Consider the following 15,000-nt stretch of genomic DNA (forward strand, 5'->3'; position numbering starts at 1 on the left):
GGTCAATCCATCCGATTCAACATTAGATGTTCACAGGGTGCCAAATACATGACAAATGACAATATGGCGCGCACACACCTGCTCTATATGGGTATATGTATAGTATATAAATACGGGGCCATGCAGGCATAGAAAGTGCTATGTCCTACGTCTTAAATATAGTATTTGCTTGTGCAGAGAAGCACAGACACATACTGTACACCATTCCTCTCTGTCCTTCTCTCCCTCTCTCTTTACCATTGTGTAAACTTGTAAACAATAATCACGTTCGCACAGTGGCCAAACAGACGGCACACACGCAGACCCCGTTCTTGACCCCTGACCCCTCTACTGATGCCACGTGTTCCTGTGCCCCTAACAGACCACTTAATGGGCAGAGCCCCCTGCTGCCCACGGCTCAGCTCCTGTCAAAAGCACTGACCTTGTTAACCTTGCTCATCAAAGCCGTGTTTAAAGAGCCGTTCTGCGGGCCCTTTCAAAGGCAATATGGACACTCAAGCTTTTACTGTCGGACACTAACGAGACAGCCCCGACCGCTGACTCCAATGAATGATTTATGTGATTTTACAAGCGCTTGAAAATGCCCAGCAGAAACAAAATGTAGATGTGAATAACAACGGATTATGTGTGGCATTGTTTGGGAATACACGACGTAGCACCAAAAATAAAACTTCCATTTGAAATAAATTCTTTTTTTTTTTACCCCTTTTAAATCCGCCGAGAGCGATAAATTCAAAACAAATCTTGTGACTGAGGCAATCCAGACTCTAATTGGCTACCACTGACAGAATAGTCCTGGTCTTGTCAGTGGGAGAGAGGCACTCTTAATCTTTTTGCAAACTTCATGGCATAAAAAAAAACGCATGCAGCTAATTAAGCACACATGGGAAGAGGAACAGGAATACATTTTAATATTGATTTTCATCAATCTCCCTCCTCCACCCCCCTCCACCCCCACTACACTTCTACCTCCTCTCTCCCGGGACTACTGTGTGTGTGTGTGTGTGTCTGTGTGTGGTTGAGTGTGTGTGAGTATGATTATGAATATTTTAAAAGCGTATTTAACGCGGCGGCGCTGCAGCCCTAGCCTAGCGAGAAGGATTTGTGCCCACTCTCGGGCTAATGACCCCGGGCGCTTCCAGCAAAGCGTCTTCATATTTTAAAGGAAGTCGATAGCGGACTGCCGCCCCGTCAGCAGCATTAAGATTCATGTGGACGCCACGGGACCTGACGAAAAAATTAATAACACGCGTGCCTAACAATCCTTCCCGCGATTTAGCGCGTGCGTGTGCACCGCCCGAGCCCCCACTTGCTTGAAATGCAAAGTGGTAATGAATACACAGCGAAGAAGGATTCTCGACACGAACTCGCCCAAACACACAGACACAAACACACACACATACACACACACATACTCAGTCACCTCACTTCACACTTGCCCTCCTCCCACTCACACACCAATGCATCCTTGACATGCATAAACACACACACACATAAATAAAAAAAAGTATTCAGTGACTCTTAAATTGAGTTTTCATTGTAAAGGCTTCTCTCACAAGCTGCAAGACAAATTTCAACTTTAAAAGTGTCTACTTTTAGTGGGGTACTAATGCCATATACGTATCCTGTTTAGGAAACTCTGTAAGAAAACCAGAGACGAAACAGGATTTAATTGGACAAAATGAGCCCGAGGAGCAACATCTCTCAAAATGACCAACAACAGGCAGAACTAGGCTGGAGAATACGAATGTATTCTTGTCTCCTCCTCTCCTCCTCTCCTCTCTTTCTCCCTTCATTTTTCTCTTTCTCTTTCCTCCCTATCTTATTTCATCCCTCTCTCTCTTTTTTCCATTACTCCCCCCCCCCTTACACCCAACCCCCCCCCCCCCCCCCCCCTTACCCCCACCCCTAGTGCCACATGCAGTCAACGCTCTTCAGCAAAGCTGGGATGCCCTCCCAGAGAGGCTAGACAGCATATGGTACCGTCTCCCTGTGAACACACCACCAGAACAGCGTGACTGTTTCACAAAGACAGGGGGAGAGATAGAGAGAGAGCGGGGGAGATAGAGGGACACAGAGAGAGAGAGAGATGGAGAACAGGGGAGAGAGAGAGAGAGAGAGAGAGAGAGAGAGAGAGAGAGAGAGAGAGAGAGAGAGAGAGAGCAGGAAAAGGAGAGAATCATTGACAACTCCACCATGTTGGAGGGAGGACATGCCGTTTTGGGGTAATTTATTTCTCCTCACGACCAATCTCTAGCATTTATTGTCATGACAGGCCATCCAGCACACGCCCCTGCACGTGAACCTCTTTAACTCACAAAACACACACACACACACACACACACACACACACACACACACACACACACACTTGCACCGAACAAAGGCAGAATAATCTAAACGCTATTCAAATCAAATTAGGACCACGCGGTATCATGTCAGAAGGCTGGACTGCCTGGGGTTTCAGAGCTTGACATATGCCAGCTCTTAATGTCCTACAGACTGTATTGTTTATGCGAAAAAAGAAGAAACACATAAAACAAGCAGGGCATGTCTATCCCCCTTTTGTTACATTTCCCTGCACTGCCCTACATTGATGGCTGGACGGCGCACAAACACAATGCTGCCCACAAGAGCTGGACTGAGAGGAGAAGGGGAAACCACTTGATTGTCTGTCCCGCGCAATTATTTCAATTGCTTTGGAGAGAAAGTTGAAAGGGAAACGGAGAAGATCAATAACTCATTAGAGAGAGACTGCTGGCAAGTTAGGCCAACTCGAAGGAATGTGATGGCCAGCAAAGGGCCTGGGCTTGAAGGCTCTGGCAACCTGAGACGTCCACAGACGCTCTCTCTCTCTCTCTCTCTCTCTCTCTCTCTCTCTCTCTCTTTCTCTTTCTCTCTCTCTCTCTCTCTCTCTCTCTCTTTCTCTCTTTCTCTCACCCTGCCCCCCCCCCACACACACACACACCACCACCACTGCCACCACACACTACTTTAATAGGCTCACTTTTTTCAGCCACGTGGCTTTCAGGGATCACGCTCAAACAGGCCTGCCAGCTCTGTCTCTTTGGACCCTGTTTGCTTTCAAGTGGCAGCAGTACCACGTCAGATTCAACTGCGCCGACTGATCCACGGCTGCCAACAGCCAAGGCTGCCACCTCCTGAACCCCCACCCCCCCACCCCCCGCCGCCACATCTCCCCTGCCCTCCCCTCCCCTCTCTCAGCGCTGCACCACCATGCGCTGCCATCCTGGCACCCCATCTGGGTATCGCATTCTGACAGGTCCCTTGTGCCACTGGGACACACAGCCTGGTGGAAGTGACACCATCCGCGTGACAGCCTGCCAGGCAGCAGAGCCCATTTGTACAGATTCCCGTGCCACGGCCTTGGCTAGTGAGCTGCACAGCTACCCCCTGACACTGGCAGCCTTTTTGTTGGCCAACAGCGCACTAGCTTATAGCCTGTGTGCATACAGCAACACGGGGAACGGCATCCAGGGTGAATAAACTGATCGCTGCATTAAATGCACAGACCACTCTTGCGTAAATGCATGCATTTACATACCCAGGCACACATGCACGCACACACACACAGAATCATACCCATCCACCCACACACACACGTCAACTGCGTCCAAGAGCTGTCCATGAACAGACACAAGCTCTCTCCCCTTTCACATCACACATGACACCATAAACACTCACGCACCGTGCCACGCAGTAACCCAATTTCACCAGGGCAACCACACAAAGAATAAGACGTGCACTGACACCAGGGTGACTGCGTGGATGGGGGGAGGGAGTGAGTGAGAGAGGGAGGGAGGGAGGGAGGGGGGTACACGCGTGGTCACGGTGGCGACCCCCCCCCCCCCCCCACATCCGTCTCTGGCGCGTGATTCCTGAGGGCCACAGTGCCTGTGACATCTGCTGTGCGAAGCGGCGGGGTCCAGTGTCATATCTGCAGTGTGTGGTTTCGCAGTCCCGCCTGGTGATGATCGCTTATCCCCTTGCCACCGCACATATGCTCGGGACACCGAACAGTTGGACGTGGCCGTGGGCTAAACTGGGTCAGACTGCCACAGATGGAGCCCAAAACTCCCAGAGGGTCACTATCAGCTGAATAACAACAACAACAACAACAAAAACACCACACTGTCACACACACATATACACACACACACACACACACACACACACACACACACACACAGACAGCTGAATCTTGACAGATCAGGAGCATCTCGATCTATTCCACGTTGTCTTAAATATAGACAAAGAGCTAAACAAAACATACAAAAAAACGAATCAAATCAAAACAAAAGAAAGACGGCTCAGTCCAAACTGGGTCAAAGGGATATGCAATGCAGTGCAAACCCCTACCCTCTCACATGTAACGTCTGGATCAGTTAAGAGGTGCTGGCTGACAGGCTTTTGTCAGGCTTTCTCCCTCTCTCTCTTTTGCTCTCTTCCTCTCTCTCCCTCTCTTCCTCCCTCTCTCTCTCTCTCTCTCTCTCTCTGTGACATCACACATCAGCTCCATTTCACTTTGATACATGCCAGCCCCACCGAACGCCTGGCACAGAATGCCAAGCCATGCTTCATTAAAAAGTTCTAGCGCACACCCTGCCGTCACTGAGGAGGGCTTTCTCCTTTGTTAGCTTGTTTAAAACATCACGACAGAAGTGATCCTTGGGAGTGTGGTGGTGGTGGTGGTGGTAGTGGGGGGTACTGTATCGCTAGCTGAGGGAGAGTACTTTGTAATCACCTCAGGATGTGGAAGTGCTGACGTTTGGAAAATCGGGCAAGCTTTGGGAATAGCCACGGCAAGGAAGCATGTGGGGCTCTCCTGGTAGACATTTTAATTAACGGTGCAGAATAAACCACACATGTTTTTGCACAGATGGAGAGAATAACTCATTATTGAGGTTCACTTCAAGTCCCTACAAGGTGCCAAGCAGCTATGATCCAGCCAGAGCAATGAGTGGTGCGATTCCTTTTCTCAAGACATGAAGGCAGTCAACTTTGAAAATCGGATAAAACACAATTTCATCATGTTCCCTTGTTGTTCTCCAATTTATCTCTCTCTCAATGACTTGGTCTTGAGGGACATGGCACAGACACTCCCACTTGATAAACATCCACGTTTGCAATTTACATCACACATTTGTTAGGTCCACTTCGATGAAATTAAAAAAAAGTTTTGGGACACCAGCAGTCATCATCCCATGAAAAAGGGGTTGGCGAATGGGTTAAGGAGACGTCCCAGCAGATCTTGGGGTTTATCCCAACCGCAGAGCTATCCCCATGTTCCGCATTGGCACGTGTGCTTGTGTGTGTATTTGTGTGTATGTGTGTGTGTGGCATGGAAACTGGTGTGTGTTTATAGTACTGTATCTCTTGGAAAGGAGTCAAGTTTGCAGCTGCAGCCCCGAATAATTCATCGGTCCCCTCTGCGCCCGGGAGGAGCCACAGGTAGTTGATGAAGTGGCAGTGCCAAGCGTCCCAACTGGCGAAGACAAAGCGCAGCTGCTGAGAGTCAGCGCGGCCAGATGCCGCCGCCGACGTGCCATGTGTTCCAAGCAGGGCAAGAGGGGGAGAGCGGCAACGCGTGCCAAGACATCCTCATCTGGTGCCAACCTGACACATGTTCTGGCAACTCCCCACGATTTCCTGCTCTCGACACTCAGCTCTCAGAAAGGAGGGGGGGGGGGGGGCGGGCAGCGGGAAAGGGGGCGTCTCCTCCCAACTTCCTCCACTCCGATTGGCATTCCCAGCCTGACGATTGGACGAGTTTTTGGCGCCCGCTGCCGGACACACTGGCGTACCCGCTTCTCTAAAGTGGCGTGATGATGATGCTAGCTGGCTGGCTGGCAGCCTGCGTGCCAAGCGCCAAACGTATGTTTACCAGCCCCCACCACCCCCCATTGGGCTTCCTCAGTGTGCCCCTTTTGTTGGTCCTCATTGATAATTGTGGGGTTAGCATTCCGTATTTTCCGCTTGCCCCGCGCCAAATGTAAGGCTGATGTTCAAAGCCAGGCTGCAGATGCTAATCTGATTGATGACGCTATTTTCCCTCCTTTTTCTTGTTTTCAATCCTTTCGTCATTCCCGAAGAATATGCCTCTCGTTTTTAGTTGTGTGTCCAATAAAAAAAAAATGCAAGCATTGGGGCTCGAATCCACAGAGAATCTGTTTTTTGAAGTATTCCCAGATAGAGACTTAAGCTCATCTGGTGAGATCCTCTCCCCGTGTGTTTTCTTCCTGTGCGTATGGAGGTATTGGTCTTTGACGATACTACTACACCAACTGGAGGGGAGATCCGGAGACAAAGCTCCCAGTTTGCAGGAACATGCCATCCTCGTTTGCGTTGTAGGGGTTTAGGGAAGTGAAAACTTTTTGAACGAGTGCCATGTCTGAACAATTCTTATCTGAGGCCCGCGACTGCCAGCTGGTGGCTGAGTGTGCCCGCACTGTGAGATGTGCCAGAGCCAGTTGGCACGCTGGCATCCTGGCACAGCGAATCCGATGGCAAGAGATCTCTCCTGGTGTGTCAGTCCACACTCTTTTTTCTCTCACCCACTTCCATCTCCCTCTTTCCCTCCCTCTCTGCCGCTCTTGCATAAACACACATACACAGTCTTGGCTGGAATTTGACACAAATGGCTGGAGGTCAGGCATCCAGCACAAGGGAAAACATGGCATGACCGCGCACATACGAGGATGACAAGATTGTACCATGATTTTTGACAGAAACAAATGCTGCAGGTTGCTTTGCCTGACATAATAAGCTTGAACATATTAGGCTATATTTCAAAACACATAGGAAACTGCAAAAGTTTTTGAAGATTTTAGCTTTTGTTGTCAAAAATGGAAGATCATTTCCAGGCTTAGGCTACAAAACATGCAACATCCTGAAGGAATGCTGCAGTGTAGCCTATTTTAACAATGCCTGGGAGAGAAAAAATAGAAATGATGAAAAAGAAATAGCCTAAACGGCATGTTAAGTGTTGCTCAGAACGTTTTAGGAAACTTCCCTTGTTGAAGATTTGACACTGACCTGGTTATATCCACGAATGTTTTCAAATACATTAACAATAATAATAATATAAAAGACTATAACTTGAAACACTGCAACTAAAAAATGGCAAACAAACAAAACAATATTTTTGGAGTGAGAGAGCCGGTGATGCTAACGTTCAGGCGAGTTGACAGACAGAACGTTGAACCATGTGCCTGTTTCCACACGGAAGAAAATAATGACGTACCGTTCATAACATGACATTTGTGTGGGTAAGGTGAATGTTTTCTGACCATACAGTTTCGTTTCTGAACACTGAAATCTTGTTGTATACACGTAAAATATGTTTACGGTGTTATCCGATACCACAGTTTAAACGATATAGTCGGCAGCTATTGCAGTCCATTGTAAAACCAGCCAGTTCGCATACATAATAGCTAGCATGCCATGGTGCTAGCTACATGCTAAACTTGCCTCTAAGCCAGAGCCAGAGCCCGAGCCCAGCCAGCAATGTAGCAATGCTATAGATACCATTGTGCCTTCTTTTAAGCACCCACGCTTACCTTATATTATTAATGAATGAAACAGCTACGTACATACCTCTTTGGTTATTGCAGCATATTGTCCATTTGGTAGGATAGGTTTCTGTAATGTAAACTTGTAACTTACTGTAACTCACCTAGCCTACCAAGGCTAAATGACTCAAAACAGAGTGACACCTTTAGTGCTTGAGGTCGCGATAACATTTCCTTTCATGGCATCTGTCAAGATAATCACCACTCTTAGTTACAGTAGTTATGACTGATTTACCTAACTATTAGGCTATTATAGTAACCTAGTAGTTTTACTCTTTGAACCATCACGACCAATTACATTTTAATGCACTGGAATGTATAGCTTGTTTGTGTTGTAGCCTAAGATTTGCATAGACTTTATAAAAGATACATTATAAAACACAGTATTGCTAATAGGAAAACAGCACATAAGAAGGCAACAACATAACATTTTCTTTTGATATATTCAGGTCGACTATATGGCGAGCTGACAGGCGTGTGAATGAGCCGATCAGCCTAATCTTTTTTACGGTTATTCACCATGTTGCCATTGCCATTGGCCTTACTCGTGGGTAATGGACATTGCCTGGCAAGAAGAGGATGCTCAAGCAGATGGATGCTTCGTAACATAGTGCAATGGAGGGCGTTTGTGACTTCAGGAATCCGGCAGGCCTCTGCCACGCCAAGAGGTAAAGTCACCCCTGTGTTCTCCCGAGCCTTGGGGTTCAGAGACAAGACTGCCATAGTGGACAGCAGTGGTAGTCATACTTACAGAGACCTTTATGCCAGCAGTCGAGGGTTGGCTGGCCGCATCGCTCGGACTCTGGGCTGTGAGTCCGGCGATATCGGTGGCCAGCGGATATCATTTCTATGTGCCAACGACGCTTCTTACAGCGTGGCGCAGTGGGCGTCCTGGATGTGCGGGGGAACGGCGGTGCCCCTGTACCGTAAACACCCACCCTCAGAGCTGGAGTACATCATCACCAACTCCCAGAGTTCCCTGCTCGTAGCGGGTGATCCGTACGCCGACACCCTGGAGCCTCTGGCCCACAATCTGGGCCTCCCGTGCCTTCAGCTGCCGTCCACCTCCGACCTGCGTGCCCTAGAGACTGCAGACACAGAGGGACTCGTGGGCGACCTGGCTGAAACTGACTGGGATGAGAGGCCAGCCATGATCATCTACACCAGCGGGACGACAGGCAGGCCTAAAGGAGTGCTGCACAGCCACAGGAACATACAGGCCATGGTAAGAGACCCTGTCAGCCAGCATCTTTATTCTCCTTCCTCCTTATCACTGATCTACAGATTGCTCTTTGGTAAATAAATCAAGCAGTTTACTCATATATTGGCATCATTTTTCTCAGCATATCTTCAGAATTTTCAAAAAGATTGACTCAAAAAGCAGCTGGTCCTGACAAGGTTATTGATTGACTTTATTGATCCCCAAATGGGAAACTATTTTTCTACCCTGGTCAAGATCAGAGGAAGGGTTCTGAAGAAGTGTGGTGTATAAAGCCCTATATTTGTGCAGCTTTCTCAAATGTCACTTACACATTACATTCCAAAGGCCTGGAAAACCTCACTTATAGTGCCGGTACCAAAAGTGGCAAAACCACCTGCTTTACACGATTATCGTCCTTAACATCCATTGTAGTGATGGAGAGTCTTGACAGGATCATTTTAAAGCATATTTTACGAGATGTGGAAGGTGATCATATCGACCCCTTGCTATTTGCATACAGGATTGAGAGGAGCACTGGCCTCACACTATGATGGAGAGGCTATTGCAGCTGAGAGTTAATGGTGACATAATCAGATGCGTTGAGTTGTTTCTGACTGACTGAGTACAGTGTGTCAGGTTAAATGGTGTCTTCACCCACACAAACACTGGGGCTCCACAGGGGAGCATCATTTCTCCAGTCTTATTCAGCCTTTTATACATATGAATGCAGGAGAAACACACCGGAGCATGTTACAATCAAATTGGCTGAGGACCCAGTGATAGTGGGTTTGATACAGGACAATGATGAAACCAGCCACTGTGCTCGGGCAAGTCAGTTAGTAGACTGGTGCAGGTCCACTTGTCTTCTTTTAAACACAAAAATATTTGACTTTTGAAGTGGTAGCTACTAGGGATGCAACGGTACAGTTTTGCCACGGTTCGGTTTGTATCACGGTTTTTGGGCCACGGTAACGGTTCGGTTTCAATATATCAATATTATCTTGGCTCTAGCATACAGGAGGCTATGCCTTTTCTATTTCAAATCAAAAATGTGCTTCTACTTACACTTGCAGAGAAAATATTAAATGTATAGCCTGACACAGATGAAGCAGAATCACAAAAATTTATTAAAAGAAAAGAACACCATCATTGCCTTCTGTCATAAACAGGCAATGTTATCCATAGTGCAGTGCAGCATAAAGTAATGTGTAGTTATTTATTTAATAAACTCACTGTTCTTCACACATTTAAAGAAAATACTTAACTGTTATACACCCTCAAAAAAGTAGTGAACAATTCTGAAAATCTTCTCAAAATAATTGGCGAGGTAGTATTATGTGTAGTTTCAAATGGATATTTGATTTGGGAGTGCCTGCTCTGTCCTCTTTTATGAACGTAAAAAATGTAAACATAGACAAAAGTGCAGTGCAGCATTAAAAATATTAGAACAATGAAATGAACATTATTGCAACCTGTTGTCGGGGGGGGGGGGGCAATATTCCGAGAAGAAAGTGGCAAATTTGCCACTTCACAAAGTGTCTGTTTCCCCTGTGTCTCCTGTCGTGTGTGTGTGTGTGTGTGTGTGTGTGCGTGTGTGTGCGAGAGAGTTGTGTGATTGACGAGTGGACGAGCGATTGACTGATTTAGCAGTGAGTTTATTGTTTTTCGAGTGGACACCTCCCGCTGCCCGTAGCCTAGCATGTACAACGTCAGGAAAATAAATGACCCGAGTTTGGAATGACATGTCAGCCTCCCCATCTCCTATAACCTCCCATCCCTACAATATTTTCCAGTAAACTATCAAAAAGAGAATACACTCAGCTGTGTCGGCGTCACGCTTTCTTAGGCTACTCTAGCGAGCAATCAACGCAGGGCAGAAACCACCGGTTACACTGTTACACACAGACTTCATAATGTGGCAAATTTTCGACCTTCTAAAGTGGCAAATTTGCGTCTTTACGAAGTATATATACGTGGCCCTAATACGCCGTCGTATTCGTTATGTCTTTGGGAATTATAGGAATATTGTTGTCGAAAGGCTGCAGCAATGGATGGTTGGGTTTTCGGTGGCAAACTAACTCTCCGTGCTGCTCCACTTAAGGTTACAGCCGGGTGATGAAGGCGCAAGTGGGCCGACATGTTGGATGTGTTACCTTTATTAGGTGATCGTTGTGAAGCAGTGCTTGCAATGCACACTGTGCTTTGTTTACTGACGGTCTTATTGCCTTGTTCGTGGGCTACTTCAAATGTCGCCATGATCATGCAGCCGCCGGTAAAGTTTGTTTCCTCTCACATGACTCCTTCATTTGCATTTCAACGCGCTTATTGGCTCTTGGGAAATTCAGTAAAATTCTGATTGGTTGTTGCAAGGTTGACGAGAGGCAAGCTGAACAGTCAGAGAAAACGCATCCCCCGGGTCCTAAGCACTCCTCTCTACCGCTCCCAGGCTACGCGCGCGCAATAACCTTGTATTAAATAAAAAGTTTAATGTCGCGTATACCGAAATATTGCGGTTTAGGTGAGTCTATTGAACCGAACAGGCCAAACCGAACGGTTCAATAAATTATTGAAAACCGTTGCATCCCTAGTAGCTACCCACCAGCAGCTGACTACTGACAGAGAAGGGATTGATGTGATGGGTATAAATACTTGGGAAATATAATAGATACTAAACTATCATGGAATCCTAATACTGATGCCATCTACAAAAAGGGTCTGCAGGGACTTGGCTATTCAGAAGCTGAGACCGTTCAGAATAGATAGCGATATGATGGTTCTTTCTATTTCTTTCTTCCTTTTGTTGAGAGTATTTTAACTTTTTGCTCCATTGTCTGATATTTCTTTGCTGTCAGTGATGAACAAAAATAAATTACACACGGATTCTTTGACCATGATCTGCAAATCCAGAGTGGTGAAGATTGAGGAAAGGATGTGCTATTAGAGGTGTGCGTTACATCTCCTGTTCCAGGTATGAGGTGTTGCCATCAGGCAGAAGGTGTAGGATACCGCCCTTTCAGTCCAACAGGGCTCGCAAAGCTCTCATCCTTACCAGTATTACACACTGTTGAATAAGTAAGGAAGGGAAAACAATTTGAGTATCTTTGTGTGATAATATGGCACATTAGTACTATTTTAAAATGCCAGCGGTACTGCACTTTACTATTAGAGATACTTGATGTTGTGTATTGTTTTTTGTTTGAGTGTTATGGGAATGTGTGTTTTTTCTGTGTTTTCTGTTGTCTATCTATATAAAACTCTAAAAAGACCAGGGAGAAGTTTTGCCTTTCTGCAGTGAAGGGCATTGCGTTGTACTAACTTGGCTATGTCTCTAGAACTGATTTCTCATAAATGTTGTGAGTTGCCAATTATTTTTACCTGTAGGCAAATGTAGGCGTGGAAGTGTGATATCATTTACAGTAGCATTTGTTTTTTATGGGGTGGCAAAGGCTCAGGAGGTAGAGGAGTCGTCCAGTAACTGGAAGGTTGCTGATTTGAACCCAACTCCTCCTGACCCGGTTAAAGTGTCCTTGAGCAAGACACTTAACCCCAGTGCTCCCGATGAGTAGGCGCCTTGCATGGCAGCCTCCTCCATCGCTATATGAGTGTGTGTGTGTGAATGGGTGAATGTGAGGCATGACCTTGTAAATCGCTTTGGGTGCTCGCTGGAGTCGAAGAAAGCGTTATATAAATGCAGTCCATTTACCATTTTACCATTTTGTTCCATGCAAGCTCTTGAAATAATCAAATCAAATTAAGCTACGCAAACACAAGGGATACTTCAAGCAGTGAAGGATTCTTTCTTCTTTCATAACTTAATTTTTAAAAAATAATTTCTTTCCTTCCTTTCTTTCTGTCTTTCTGTTTTCTACTGTCTGTTTATCTGTTATTTCTTTCTTTCTTGCTGTCTTTCCTTCTGTCTTGTCTGCCTATCTATCTATCAATTGTTTTCATGTAATTGTTTATCTATGTCTTTCTTTCTGACTTTTTTGTCTGTACATTCCTTTCTTTCTGTCTGTCTTTTTTCTTTCTTTCTTTCTTTCTTTCGGTCTTTTCTTTCTTTCTTTCTTTCTCTCTTTCTTTCGTCACTCTACAACCCCAAAAGGTTGACCTGCATGCCCAACAGAGTGGAAAATTAGATCACCCTCAATTAAGGGGGAGCTTCATTTGAAAATGACATGCCCAGGGAGCTCAGTGATGGCAGAAGGCTTGACTTCTGGCACCCGCCACTCTCATTACATCCAGCTGCTTGAGAAACTCGCCGCACGCTGGAAGGCGTTAAGACGGCTAACCGGCGATACAGTCAACTCTTGCCACTTATTCACTCACTCACACACACACACACACACACACACACACACACTCGGCTGCTGCCTGGTCTCTGCACAGAAAACAGGCAAGCTTATGCAAAGCAGGGTTGACCTTTTCACCCATTTATAGATAATTTCCACATAAATAGCTTTACTGTGAGCTCAGATGAATGTGTCACTTTGATATGAAGCCTACACGACGAAATATAGTTACAGAGAAAAGGTGCAATAACGGTCGTTAAGAATACATTATTATTGCATTATTATTTTGTATTAAAAGATATTTGGATTACTGGATGTTCAACCGACAAAATTACGTATGAAACAAATTTGCCTTCTTACAGTGCATTTGTCACAATGTCTGACCTATTTATATTAATGAGTGTGGGGGGACAGATTGGGAATGGTTGATAATGTGTAGCATATTGTTCCACGGCAGGCCTGTCTCTATTTGTCAGAGGTTTGTCACAGACGTGGAGGAGAGGTGGGTGAGGGGATTGCTTCTAGCGCAGGCGGGCGGGCGGGCGGGCCGGCAACACGGGCAATTGGGTGTAAATCATTTTGAACAAAGGGCCCTGCTGACCTCAATGGGAGCGGAGTGCGCGAAGGAGCAATTCCGCTAAATGTCTGACAGGCAGTCATCAGCCCAGCAGCGTGTGATGGAAACGGCCATGTCCACGAGCCAGCGCGCCACGCTGTGACATGTTTGTTTCCCTCTGCCACACTCTCCAGCCGCCACAAAGGGCCCCGTGCTCTTATTTTTTTTTAAACGAGCCTCGATTCAGTTGTGTTGTGTTGATTCTAGTCAACACATATGACTAGCTGTTAGCATATCCCATATATACCTAGGTCTAGCTGATAGAACATAATTAGCTGATAGCATATCCCATACACCTAAATTGGCTCTGTGGGTCGGAAGTCTGATTGCTTTGTGGTGTGATGGACTCTCTTTCTGAAAGGTATGTGTGTGCAGAGCCAAAACAGCTTTAACTCCTCATCTCTTGACTCCTCTCTCTAATGAGTCACCTTGTCTGCCATGTCTGTAGGTCCAGGGTCTGGTGTCGGAGTGGGCATGGTCCAAAGACGACGTCATCCTCCACACCCTGCCTCTCCATCACGTCCACGGCATCGTCAACAAGCTGCTGTGTCCTCTCTCCGTAGGGGCCACCTGCCACATGCTGCCGGACTTCCACCCTCAGAAGGTATGGCTTGGCCTCACAGCGCCCCCTATATGTCACTGGGGTGCACAACACGCCATTTTCTTTTTTGATGTCTTGCTTGAATTCGCTCAGTATTCTAATGGACAAGTGTCTCGTGAACAGCATCACTCATGTCCATGTGGAACTGTCTTTGTCTGCAGAGGTTCACTCATGATATGGATTATCTTGTTTGCCTGTTGGGATCTGTCATAGATATATGATTTCTCCAACCACTGATTATTAAACAACTGCTGCAACCACTGCTTATTATCAGCCACACAAATCAGAGACAAATCATCAGCTTATCCTTTGTGTTCTTTAGATCGTTACCACCCAGTTCAGTTTCCATTGGTGCAACACAGTACCTGTGTTTGTCTTTTTCCATTACTGCACTTCCAGGCTACAAATAGCGGCATTTCAGTCAGTATTTGTGATGGTTTTCGCCGCTGCGCTGACCAGTAGCCATTAAGTCTGGCACTGGTAAATGGCGAGTGCCGTGCTGGCCGCGCCGTGCTTGGCTGTGTGTAATGGACTTCTAACTCTTCGCGCCAGGCTCCACTGACCCATGTTCCTCTCCTCCCTCCTCTCTCCCTCCCTCCTTCCCTCCTCTCCTCCTCTCCTCCTCTCCTCTCCTCCTCTCCCGCCTCCCCTCCACCCCTGGGACTTCTTTCCTCAGAGCAGCTCAATGAAGTTGTGCACGG

The 15,000-nt window shown here is 46.6% G+C and overlaps 1 protein-coding gene across 1 annotated transcript in view; it reads left to right on the top strand.

The window, feature by feature from the left end:
- The first annotated feature begins 7,198 nt into the window (after nt 1-7,198).
- The window catches only part of acsf3 (acyl-CoA synthetase family member 3), a 42,126-nt gene continuing 34,324 nt past the window's right edge, over nt 7,199-15,000 (top strand). Inside the window, exons 1-3 of the mRNA XM_062549800.1 lie at nt 7,199-7,289; nt 8,042-8,817; nt 14,147-14,302. Coding sequence (XP_062405784.1) covers nt 8,113-8,817; nt 14,147-14,302 — 861 coding nt within the window. The 5' untranslated portion in view covers nt 7,199-7,289; nt 8,042-8,112. The remainder of the gene's footprint in view (nt 7,290-8,041; nt 8,818-14,146; nt 14,303-15,000) is intronic.

This window comes from Sardina pilchardus, chromosome 11 (genome assembly GCF_963854185.1).
Source record: "Sardina pilchardus chromosome 11, fSarPil1.1, whole genome shotgun sequence".
In the NCBI taxonomy this organism is placed as follows: Eukaryota; Metazoa; Chordata; class Actinopteri; order Clupeiformes; family Clupeidae; genus Sardina; species Sardina pilchardus.